Source organism: Balearica regulorum, chromosome 6 (assembly GCF_011004875.1).
Source record: "Balearica regulorum gibbericeps isolate bBalReg1 chromosome 6, bBalReg1.pri, whole genome shotgun sequence".
Classification (NCBI taxonomy): domain Eukaryota; kingdom Metazoa; phylum Chordata; class Aves; order Gruiformes; family Gruidae; genus Balearica; species Balearica regulorum.
Window position 1 is genome coordinate 31,307,810 of NC_046189.1, and position 12,730 is coordinate 31,320,539.

The window sequence follows — 12,730 nt, forward strand, 5'->3', positions numbered from 1 at the left end:
ATCTTCACAGGTTCAACCTTCTGCTCTAAAATCCTTGTAGATATACAGTGGGCAGCAGGAGAACATAGATCATTCCACAAAACAGTCAGAGCCCTTGGCTCTACACTGTCTCTCTGCTCATGCTGCTTTATAGTAGACATTGAATTACATATTGACCAAAAAGTGCAGAAGGAAAGGGGGCAGAGTTCTTTTTCGTGTATGTGATTCATAAAGACTGGTATTGGGAAATAAAGGGGGGAAGGAGGAAGTTCTAAGGAAGGGTTTTCCCATATCCAGCAAAGTACTTACCTTCTACCAGCACTTTGCAAGCACATTCAGCTTTTCCTGTTGCGTTCTCAGCTATGCATTTGTATTCACCCCCATCTTCGGGCATGGCCTTCTCAATGGTAAGTGAACACAGCGTCCCTAATACAAAGGAAGGAGGGATCAAATGGATGTTATGTTGCAGTTCACAAAAACCTTAGTGCTATTAAGGAACAGAATGCATCAAACGATCCAATCCTTTACTACAGGTGATCTTCACTGCTAGAAAAAGATGTTTTGTCCTAAAAAATTCAACATCAGAATTGGAACCTTACTAATGCTAAATAAAATAAGAATACATTGATAAATAAATTGAACCTTATTGGTGTCCCCTATGACACTCAAAGCTGTCCCTGTAGTCCTAAAGTGGTAATGGATTTGGTAGAGAAGACCCAGTACAGAATCTCTGCTGCTGTTCTTTGTCTTACAGCAGGGATAAGAAGTCCTCACTCAGATGATCTGTTTCCAAAAGTATTAGTCGTGTAGGACTGTAAATAAAAGGGCTTCTGTCAAGTAGCCATCTGCAATATTGTGATTCAGCTGGATCTCTAGCACTCCCATGAGCACCCATATGTGAAAGCAGAACTTCAGCTTAGTGCCCAAGTTTTAAAAATATCACTGAGATACATTTTCTTTTTGCTTGAATTACTTAAAGAATAAGTGTAAAACATCCATTAGAAAGTCCAGTATATCAGTGGCAATCAAATTTGTCGCTGCAACAAATCCATTTCTTTTCAAACAAAAAGCAAAATTTTACTTCATTGAGATTGCAGAAACAGGATGCGACATAAGCTCTGTAGTTACCAAGGGAAGCTTGGTATCACCCAAGGGAACTACATTTCCTCTTAAAAAATACAACTTTGTGAACCAAACCAGAAGCTGTTTCCAGTGGTTGGGGGATGAGGAAGGAGAACTGTGGTTTACCTAATCCTTTACATTCACTTGCATTGCTTGGATGAATGAAGTACTTTGCTCCCCAGGGAGAACTCGAATGAAAACACTCCAGACTTTCCCCTTCCAGAGTGAGGGTGAAGTGTGGGCTTGCTTTCTCCTTCCTCATTGGAAAGCCTGGCCTTTCCCCTAAACACAGCCTGAGACATTGTGGGCTTCCACCCATTGCTGTTAGCTTGTCCAGGATGCCTCTGCCCTCCACTTATTTCAGATGCAGCAATACCTCCCCCCGTTCCTCCATTTACCTTTCTCATAGTCTCTCCTAATTAATGGCAAGATTGGATAGATGATCGTTTTTAGACATTTCCCCTGTATCCTGAGACGTAAGGAAATTTCCCAGCATCTCTTGCTATTTGCCACCTTTCTCTCTATGTTAACTGAAGGCTGCTTTCTGCCTTCCGGAGTGCCTGATCCCAGGCTCCCCATCAAATATATCCCTTGTGATGTGGGAGATGGCACAGGTGACACTGGTCCTAGAAAAGGACCTTGAAAGGTCCTTGAAAAGAACACCCCTCTATCAGAAGAACTTAGGGAGTTTACTGGCTCCCTTTGGAGACCAGATTTCAGTTCTGACATGGCAATTATGCTTTTGACATTCAGATTTTTCCTCATTGTAAAACTTGGTGTTATTATTCAAGGCAAATCTTATAAAAAACATTCAAACGGTTCCCAACAACTTTGGTTTGCCAGACACACACAATAGTTAGAAGAAAATTAATATTTCCTTCCTCCTCATCCTCCACAAAATCAAGAAGCTCTAAATAATGACAATTTTCCCCCTGAGAAATGATGTGAAAACTATCTCAGATGAGGAGCACTGACCCTTCACTCACATGTGCTGTGCTCAGCCAACCACAGGGTGAAAAGAAAAGCCACATGCCTTCCCTGAGGCAACTCATCTCCATGAGTAAGGCTGAGCCAAAAATGTCACGAGCTGCAGTTCCATTCCAAGTGGAGGAGGGACACTAGAAAAGTATTCCTGCAGGAATCTAACAAATATAAATTCACATGTCTCTGCTGTTTAAAGAGACAATTGGAAAGCAAGCCAAAGATAACTTCCAGTCTAAGAATTTGTATAAATCTATATAACATGATTAGAAAAGATCACACATAAGAGGCTAAAAACGCTTTTGCAAAAGAACATAAACTATGGAACAAAGACACATATGTATGAAGGACGTGTCTGGCACCTTACTGCAGGGAAGGAGTCTGGCTTTTAAGCACAACTTAAGTCCCTCATTAAGGGACTGGAACAAAGCACCATTTACTTTAGTTTCTGCTGGAGTTTTCTACCTGCTCAAAAGCCCTTCCTCACCTGCATGCTAATCAGCTCATTGAAGACTAATGTGACATAAGGTCATTCCTCACCACTCATACAGATGCAGTGTTGTCCATACGGCATACTGCAGCAATATAAGTTAACACCTTATGAGAAACACTTTGTTCAACAGCATGTACAAACAGAAACATCCCACCCTAACAATAAGTCATTCCCCACAGTTATACTAAAATCTAGAAGCAAATCCTAGGGTTTTCTCATGGCCATCCTTGACTTGCCATGTGCATTCAGTGCTCTGTTAGCTTTGCTTTTAGAATCTAGCCCTGGCCAGGCTGCGTGGCAGGGGTCTGATCGAAGCTGCATTTGGCTTATTCTAGAGACCTCAGGAAATAATGTCAGTCTTACTCATTCCCAAAGATATTTATATGTGCTGAATGTTAATGAAGTTATTTCGTGAGAGGGAGGATGAAGAAAACCTCTTTTTTCAAGGGCTGCATCCTTTTTCTCTTGACTTCCACCCTTCTGCAGCAATAATCTGTATCCTATTTCCCTCCACTTCTTCATACTGCCCAGCAACAACACTGGAACAGCACATACAAACTACATGGGGATTGCTGGGCTTGTTGCTACCATGAGATGCAATGGTGTTATTCTGCCCTCAGTGGAGGACTGAAGGGGAAATGAGATCATTTGTGTCATTATCCTTTATTTAGCCACTAGTTTTCATGAACCTGTGGACTACTAGGACTTAGTGTGAAACTGGCCAGTGGTTCAAAAAACTTTAGCCAGCCTGGTTCAGGAGTATAAGGGGAGACTGAGAGCACATGGCTGTAGAAACATCATTTTCTCAGAAAACCTGAAAAAAAACCCCAAACCACCAAACAGGCAGAACGTTATGAGATTTCATAAGGACAGGAAACTCTCCAATAGGCTTATGTTCTGTGATTTAGAGCTACAGTCAATTCCCGGGGCTAGAAGGCCAAATGTCTTTCAACCAAGTATTTGGTATTTCCTCTGCAAAAACCCTTCATGACCTGAAACAAGCTTATTTTCTCATAACTGCAACAAAGCCCAGGCTGGTTACTCCAGTTGGGTATTCTGAATCCTGGCACTTCACAAATCCCAGTCAACTAAAAGAATTTGCCATGCATTTTGTCCCCCCATCCCTCTACTTTTTTTTTTTTTAGGAACAAGCCCATGGACAGTCTTTAAAATACTGTCACACAGTGCAGGATTGGAGTAAACGTGAATACTGGGATCTTTCATTTAGACATAAGAAACTGTGCAGTTCTAGAAAAGACCTTAACAGCCACAGAAGCTGAGAGTTTACTGGAGGCTCTGGTTTAGATACACAAAGCCTTTCCCTTGCATTTTGAGCTATTAAAGGATTTTCTGACTTACTCAAAAATAGTGCAAGCCAGTTTAAAATATCTGTAGGCTTCTGCATTCTTTCCATGAAACTCCACAGAAAGTCAACTTCGGATATAAAACAAATACACAAACCAACAAACCCCAGCTCCTGAGTCTAATTCCCCACAGTGGCATCTAGCTGGCCAACCTCCTGACTCCTATCTGTGATGCTGACTGAAGTTTATGTCTTTCTCATTTGTATCCCATGGGATAAAAAAGTACTATGGAGTATTTAGGCAATATTAATACATACCAGGCCATGAGAAATTGTGCCTAGGAGACATAACAAATTTGTTAAGGAACTCATTGGCTCATGGTGTTAATTTTTTAATAAATCACAAATTGTCTGGGAAAGTGCAAATATGTGCTACTGTCACAGTCACATTTAAAAATGGAAAGTGGGTTGACCTGGAAAATATTGACTACAGTTACAATGAAAACAGGCAAAGTATTGAAAAAATTCATGAGTGTCAGAGAAGAAAAAATGTCAAATTTAATTATTGGTAATTGAGAGAGTTTTAAGGAAAACAATGTAAGAAACTTACTTTCATTATTCATGAGATTACACATTTAACTGGCAAATTTATCTGTGGAAAGGTAATTTTCTTAGTTTTTACTGAAATATTTGTGTTATCTGACATTATTCTGCTTGTAATTCATGCTATATTACTATATTAATGACATTCATTTAGGAAGAGTTAGAGTTGCCAAAATCAAAATCTCATGAAGAAGCTGACAATAGGAAATCATCACTTGGTATATTTTTGGTGGATTTTCTCTGTGATCCAACTAAGATCAAAGATATTCAATATTGTAATCTGTGATGTAGAAGTATTTATGAATTAATGTTGATAAACTTACAGGTGATAGAATGTTGGAACAGAAAAAGAAAGAGAGAGATAATGGGGCAGTCATAAACAATCTCATTTACTTGTTAAGCTGAGTCCTATTCACTCAAAGAAAATGGGGCTTAAGATAGTGAAATGACAATCATCCATGGACAGCAAGGGATGCTCTATTTTCAGAAGGTTTAAAGGTTTAATACAGAAGTAACAAACATGTACTCCACCGTTGTGAGGTAGAAAGAGGACCAGTGACCTCCAGTAAGCACAGCAATAGGTGATGTCCATCTCACCCGATACTGATACCGACATAGAGTTCTGCTGCCTATTTTCTAAATATGACAATAAACCAACAAACAGCCACTGAAGAGGACATATTGAAAAACAAAACAAGCTCAGGCTTCCAAGGGCTGGACAAAGTGCATTATGGAGAGAAAGTTAGTAAGAGCTTGACTTGTCAAGTTTTGGAAAAAAGAGAGATAGAGAGGCATCTTGGTTACAGAATCAAAGCCATTCTATGAAGTACAAGTGGGCTATTTAGCTTAGCTGAGAAAGGAAACAAATGTATGGAAGAAGAAACCAGAAAAATTCAAATTAGAAATAAGACATTGTTTTGTTTCTTGATTTAAAAAACAAAACACTTATAAGAATAATTAGGCATTGCAATAAATTAACAGTGATTATAGCAAATGTATCTCTTTTGCTATATTTAAACCTACAGTACATGGATTTCTGGAAGAAGGAAGATTGAGACAAATATGGCAGTACAGGGGGAAGTTTTGTGGCATGTTACAAACATGGAGTTGTGTCAGAACTGATGCTCAGATGATCTCCCTAGCCTTAAACTTTCTGAAAAACCTTTTTTTAAGCTGCAGAATCCATCTAATTTCAGCAGTAGTTGTGTTAATTACACACCAAACTCTTGCTCAAAGTTAATTAAAAAGAAATCAGAAAGGCATGGAAGATCATAGTTAGACTGACAGACACAGACTTGCACAACTGACAGGAAGATTTAGGAGTTATGTTAAGTCACAAGAAAGTTGTTAAGGCATTATTGCTAACAAGATTTCCAACTCTTTATGCTGCCAAGACACTTAGGAAGAAAAAATTGCTGTCTTACACAAAGCAATACAAACTCTGGGAATTTTCTAAGCTACACTATCACTGCTACCTGAGCCTATATTAAATAATTCCTCTTCAATCTATATAGTCACATAGTACTAAATCTTGCCAAAAAAGCAGAGCAAGCTGATTCAAAAAATGACAAGTTTGCCCGTTTTGACTTATATTCACTGTGCACCTCAATTCGTCTGGTAAGGATAGCAGCTTCCAACCCCACTTCCACTGTCTCTTCCAGAAAAACTTTTGTAACCATGCAAAAATTTTCTATCTGGGTTTTCTATCCAAGAGTGACTCATATAGCAGGACACTGGCACAGGGCACTGCTGTGCCAAGTACTATACAAATGTAAAACAAAATGGTTCCTGCTCTAAAGAGTTCACCGTTTGAGGAAGCTTGTTCTGCTCAGTCCTTATATGTCTAACTCCACTGTAATGTCTGCTAGAGCCTTCTTAGAAAATTTTTTCCAATCACAAAGCCCCCCTGTAACTTCAAAGAAGAATTCTCTCATATTAAAATCAACTGCTTCTTAACCATACTCCATCCAACCTGCCTGTATAAATGTATAATGCTCTAATTTATGAGTACTCTTGTTTGTTTGTTACAGTTACCATTTGTTTTGAGATTTCACAGGCAAAAACCACATTAATATCTGTCCCAGGAGTGGAGATAACTGCACTCTCACAAGTGTTTAAAAGAAGAAAAATATAAAATCAAACCATTAATAAACTCTTACCAGGTCAGACATGTGCGTAAAAGAAAGATGGTGTAAGAGCTCACTTTTTCATAAATATGATACTTTAAGCATCAAATCACTCATGCCAATCAACTGACAGAATACTATTTGGGGAACTATTAAAAAGAAATGGAGAAACAAGTACTTACGTTCATGATTTCAAAGGGAAACAAAACAGTATTAATAGTTGAAATGTAAAATGGAAGGAATGAGATTTATCTTAGATATGTTGTGATTGTGACATTCAGTATAACACTGCCCAGATTCTGACTTCTAATTGCTAATGTAAACTTAACCCTGGAATAACAGAATACGTTGCAAGCCCTAGATTAACTACTAGAATACAGCACAAATATGCCTGAAGATGAAGGTCTTTTTTTGGAGCAGGATTTAATTCTTCCTTTGCCAAAGACCTTACCAATCAGTTATTATTCTAATCCTAGTGTATGAACTCGGGCTTCTCCGATGGTACAGCAATGGGGCTAACATCCTCCCTTCTCTTGCATGCTAATGGTTAAACAGCCTCAGACAGGCAATGCAGTGTTAGCCTCTTCAAACACAAAGGAGATATGTAAATGGAGTTGTTTCTAACAGGTAAAGAGCCTTACTATCAGCTAGGACAAATATGCCAAGGAAAGTTACGTTCAGTGAGTGACTACATAAAGTGACTAGTTAGTTTGCCTATCCTGTGAACTTGTTACACACAAGTATACATTTAAGTTTGCCCTTCCTGGCCAAATATGCCACTTGTTTTATCAGGTGGACGTGTTCCTGAAACCAGATTTTATGTATTTATCAATACACAATATATTTGGCACTAGGAGATCAGCAAACCGCTACCTCTTTTTGCTTTCTGGTGATGACAGAGAGTGTTAATTTAATTTCCAAAAGACAAATACCTGGCATTCTGCAGGTTCATGTGTTACTTACATTGAACAGGTTTTGGGCCAGTGGCCCAAACTAAATAAGATGGGCTTGTAGTACGTTATGAAGCAGATAGACATGTCTCACTCTATATAGAGGATTTTCCAGTATCCAGCTCACTAGGAACAAGTAAGTTATCCTTCTGTGAGATACCTCTGGAAAATTTTCCATACGTGAGAACCAGTGGTCACCACCAAACATCACGACAGCACAAAACCAGTTGGTGAAATAGCTAAGAATAAACCCAGTCTATCCTCTTCCATAGTGGATTTTGTTGCTGAACACAAGAGGAGCAAGGTCATACCAAAGAAATAAAAAATGGCTTTGCAAGGTCTAAGCTCATTAATGTGAGCTAGGTCCATTTGCTCTGAATTCGTCTCCTTCCCCACAGACTCAACCTTCTTTCAGCTGAGGATGACTCTAGGGGATTATCTCCAGAGCCCATTAAATGCTGCTCCAAGGTTGGCCAAAGGCACTGCTGTGAAGGATGTGACACCTGTGGGCATGACAAAGCTGCCTTTTCAGTGTTTGGGGCAAAAGATGGAATCTGGGATTTTAGCATTGGGTTGCTGAGTACTGCATCCAGTTTTATTGTTGCTCTCTCTGTTTAAAGTTGCTCCAAACACTTTCTGTGAGACAATCCATACAGTTTCTCTATTGAACAGTATTTCCTGATATTAATCCTGAATTTGTTATTTCTCAATTCTAGTCTATAGCTGTAATTGTTCCTTCTCCTCTCTTGGTTCCTTCAACTATTTAAGTATTCCTAATTAGATGGAAAGAGACAAATCAATCTCTAAGAAAACTGGAACTTACTTAAAAGTAAGTATCATGCATACCTAGTTAATTACTTAACAGTTGGCATGAAAACATCTCACAGTGGGAGAACAGCAACACATTTTTCTCCAAGTGCCAAAGCTAGCAGGTACTGTCAGGAAAAAGCCTAAATTGACCATCATGCAATGCATCTCCTCAGTGTATCAGAGGGTATGTAATAAGGTTTAAAAAAAAAATATTTCTAATCCTCATTCCATTTCTTTCCATTAAAGGAGAAAACTGTAGCATTTACTTCCCTGTGTACTATTTCTTTCTAAGATCCTCTGCAAATACGTGCAAAAGAAAACATAACTTTGAAGTAACAATAATACTGACTAGCAAAGCGTGATACTAGTGGAATAATGCAGGTACAACTCAAACATGAGGACAGTTTCTTCACTCCCTGCAAGAAGTTGTCCTGAAATAGTGGATTCCTTATCCAGTGGTGACCTTCATTCCTTACCTCTGTGGAAAGCACTGCTAAAGTGTGACATCCTGACAAAATGCCATTTCTGGGCTGTTATGTCCAAGAGTGTCACCTAGCCCAGACGAACTGGATGAGATAAGTCACATGCCCTGCTCAGGCAGGTGGGAGAGCACTTCTGCACGAGGATCACTTCACTGTAAACACAACTACACTGGATTTTCAGCTCTACAGTACCAGTTTATAAAGTGAATATGAGTTGAGGGATTGTAACAGTCAGTCACTCAGATTATTTCAGTCAGGAAAACACCTTTCTGCAGCACCACAACACTACAGCTTCAGGACTTTACAAGACTCCACCGTAGCTCAGAAGCTTTGGTACAGAGATGCTGTCTATCTATTGTATTTTGATACATGAAACTTTGAGATGCGTAATTTCTTTTCACTCTGAGCAACTCCAAGGAAACCCTTGAAATCTTGCTTCCAGTGTAAGGCTGATTAATTTGCAGTCTCCCACCTTCCTGATCCTGTCAGTCCTTTTAACATGGAAGGCATTTCCTAGTCAATTTTTTCTCATGTACATGACAGTTACACCTATTCTATACAGACCCCTCTGGTGAAAATCATCATGTACTTATAAGTAAAATTTTTATGCTACTTCAGACACATGCCAGACACAATGCACCTGCTACCATTTTCCTCTCTCCATCTACTTACTTTGGTATCCCCTTAATGTAGTACTCAGGTGCCTTTTTTGCCTCTACCCTATATGAAGGCAATGTTGTTTCTGATTGCATCCACTTTAAAAGTATCCTCATGTTTCAGTGCTTGGAACACTGCACAGAAATTCACTGGTTGTGGTGAACCACTGTGTGTATTCATTTGGTTCTCATTTAACAACATTGAAAATAGTCTGGATTAAATGAAGAAAGATTCATAATTAAGAGTGCAGACCCCTGTGTCAAGCTGTAATTCTTACTGTGAACATGAACTTTTTTACTACAACATGCAGGACAGTGTCATTCTCTATATAATTCCCTCAATGTTTTATGAAACCAATATGAAGTGAACAAGGTTTTTTGTATTATCACTTATCCTCCCTATTCTTGTCCCAAAGAAAATATATTTTGTCTAGATACAATGTTTACTTTCCTACAAAACCAGTCTAGTAGGATTTGATTATCCAGAATGTAGAATATAAAGAAATCACTCAATTTGACAACAGTAAGTGTTCTCTCTGAGGACTTTTACCAAACTCTGCACTGTTTTGAAATTAGTTAAAAGTCATCAGGCCAGTGGGGTTCAAATATTTCAGTGTTTGTAAAGGCAACACAAGCATCTGTGGTGGGACATTAAATACACTGGAAATCAATTCTCAACTCTGATCTTAACTATGTAACTTGAAGTTGTAGTAATTTCTTTCTATAACAGAATCCCTCTTTGCTTCAGTGTTTCTTATTGCAATAAAAAGCCTGAAATATTAAACATACAGAAGAATTAAATTAGAATTTGTAAACCAGCAATAATATTATTCTGTTTTCAGTGTTCTAAATCTTTAAAAGTTCAGCTTAAATAAACGTCATGTACCAGCTCCTTAAACAGTGTTAGCAATATAAACAGCATTTAAAAATGCAAGAAGTTCAACTTTATAAAAATTACATCTGCAGGCTGTTAAAGGAGAATCTGCAAGAAATGTCAAACAATACTGTTCCCTGTGTACTCTACCGAAATAACAAGAAAGTTGCATCTGGAAACAGTTACTGGCACAAGACTTAAATAAAGTATTGCATTACCTTTAATGAACTAAATATTATTAATCAAGAGCTGGATATAACAGTGTGCCATCCAACTGGCTTGTAATTCAATTAATTTACCTTCTTGGGAGATGACAATGGACTTTGATGATTTGATGGTTTTGCTGTCTAGAGTCCAGGTGACAGCTGCAGGGGGATCAGAGGAAATCCGACATTGTAAGACCAATTTTTCACCATCTACTACTTGAGCATCCTGAAGCTTCTCTGTAAAGGAGGGTGCTGTTCCTTTGCTTGCTGGTGGTTTGCTTGCTGTTGCTTTGTTTTCAGCTTTTTTCCCAATTATTCCACCATCCACCACTGCGCACCCATGTTCACAGTTTCTGTCATTCTTCTCTTCTTTTTTCACTGCTGGTTTGGCAACAGGGGCTTGAGAATTGGGGGTCGCATTCTGGGCTTCGGAATTGGTGCGGGCATTTGGTGTTGGGGTGCTAGCACTGCCATTCTCTGCAGGTGGCTTTTTCTTTGCGCCCAGCACTGATCTGAAATCAGTAATGGCTGGTTTAGGAGGTGGCACCTTCTCTGGCAATGGGGTTTTTGGGGTGCCTTTCTTGGCCAGCACAGAGCGGAAGTCCACCTGCTGAGGAGCATGAACTTTCCTTTCCTCCTCTGACAAGGTCTTGGGTTTGACCTGCCGCTGCAGGTTTGCTCGGAAGTCCATTTGCTCGGCTGGGATTTCTTTCAGTTCCTCCTCAGAAAAACTTTTGGTGCTGACTTTCTTGCCTAAAATGTCACGGAAATCAAGTTGCTCAGCTTCCTGCTGCCTCAGGCTCTCCTCTGTGTGTTCCCGAGTTTCTACTCGCCTCTTCAGCACGCCTCGGACGTCTTCCTGCTCTTCCTCAGCTGCTCTGGTTTCACTGCTGTTCTTTTTGAAACCACTTGTGCTACCAAATATTAGTTTACCATGATCTCCACCATCTCTTCGCTCTCCAGAGCTGGCTGATTCCCTCCCACTATGATCCGAAAAAGAAAAGAAAGAGAGAGCCAGGAAAGGGGCTGGTTTAAAAATGTCAGGGAACAATCTCAGAGCAGGAACAAAATGTGTTTATAGAAGGGGAGGTTGATTAGAGGAGCACACTCCATTAGTTTATTGCATCAATGATGACTTCAGGAGCCATATAAGGGCACAAACAAAAAAGATCTCTAGTCTGGCTTGGTACAATGTGCTTAGCCTGTATGATGAAAACAATTTGTTGGGTCACATTTGGGGATTAGGTTGAACAGCAGCCAGCCTGGGTCTGTAAGGGCAGGGAATTAACGGAGCAAAAAATAGAACCCACCCATGCAAGTCCCTGGGAAAAATACTCACTCTCTGAGCATTTCTGCTCTGGAAGCTGAACTCTCCCGCAGCATCAGAGACACCTGGCAGCTGCATTCTCCAACTTGGTTCCTGAAATATTTGAGTGAAATCAGAAAAGCAGAGGTTTCTCCCTCCAAAACTGTAACTTCCCTGAGCTAAGTGATTGTGTGTTGCATTAAAGCAGCTCAAACCCAGCGTGGCATCCTCCTTTCCTACGCCCAGCATTGTGGTGGTTGACTGCGTGGATTTGGTCCCCTTATATTTGGAGCCAAGCTATCTCAAATAGCTTCTAGTGCTCTGTTGCTGTCTACACTGGGAACAACATACTCCCTGAACAAAAATCAAAGCAACTTACAGAATGAAACAGCTGCAAACAAACAAACTAAAGGAAAACAAATACAAAAGCTGGAAAATCAAGGCAGAGGAAGGGGCTATTTTGCAAAGTTGAAAATCTTTCCAACTCTGCCTACTGTTTATTTATTCAAACCCAAGCTCTTAAGTTTTCTAATGTTAAGATATTAAAAGCAGGGTCTTATTTCCTTCCCTCCCCCCTGGCCGAACCAATCAGCAAAACCCATCTACATGGATTGCTCCAGCCTGCACATGTTTATATTAAAAAACATAAAAGTGTCACCATATATGGTGCTGAGTACTTATTCTTCCTTTTGCAGAGGAATACCATAGATGCCTTCTGGAAAGGGCTCCCATTAAATAATTCATTTAAAGCGCTCCCCCACCCTCACTGCTCCCTCCCTCCTGCAGATATATATCATTCTCCTAGCCCCAAACAGCTCTTCTCCACTTAACACAGGACA

At 39.7% G+C, this 12,730-nt stretch overlaps 1 protein-coding gene across 5 annotated transcripts in view; it reads right to left on the bottom strand.

Moving 5' to 3' along the window:
* The window catches only part of MYLK (myosin light chain kinase), a 211,969-nt gene that overhangs the window by 64,970 nt on the left and 134,269 nt on the right, over positions 1-12,730 (bottom strand). For 4 of the 5 annotated variants that reach the window (XM_075757074.1, XM_075757075.1, XM_010312779.2 and 1 more), the window contains 3 exons: positions 11,925-12,005; positions 10,679-11,568; positions 289-405 (listed from right to left, as the gene is read on the bottom strand). In XM_075757074.1, the coding sequence (XP_075613189.1) occupies positions 289-405; positions 10,679-11,568; positions 11,925-12,005 (1,088 nt within the window). Of the gene's footprint in view, positions 1-288; positions 406-10,678; positions 11,569-11,924; positions 12,006-12,549; positions 12,629-12,730 lie in introns of those variants that run through there. The other variant, XM_075757077.1, reaches the window with a different exon arrangement.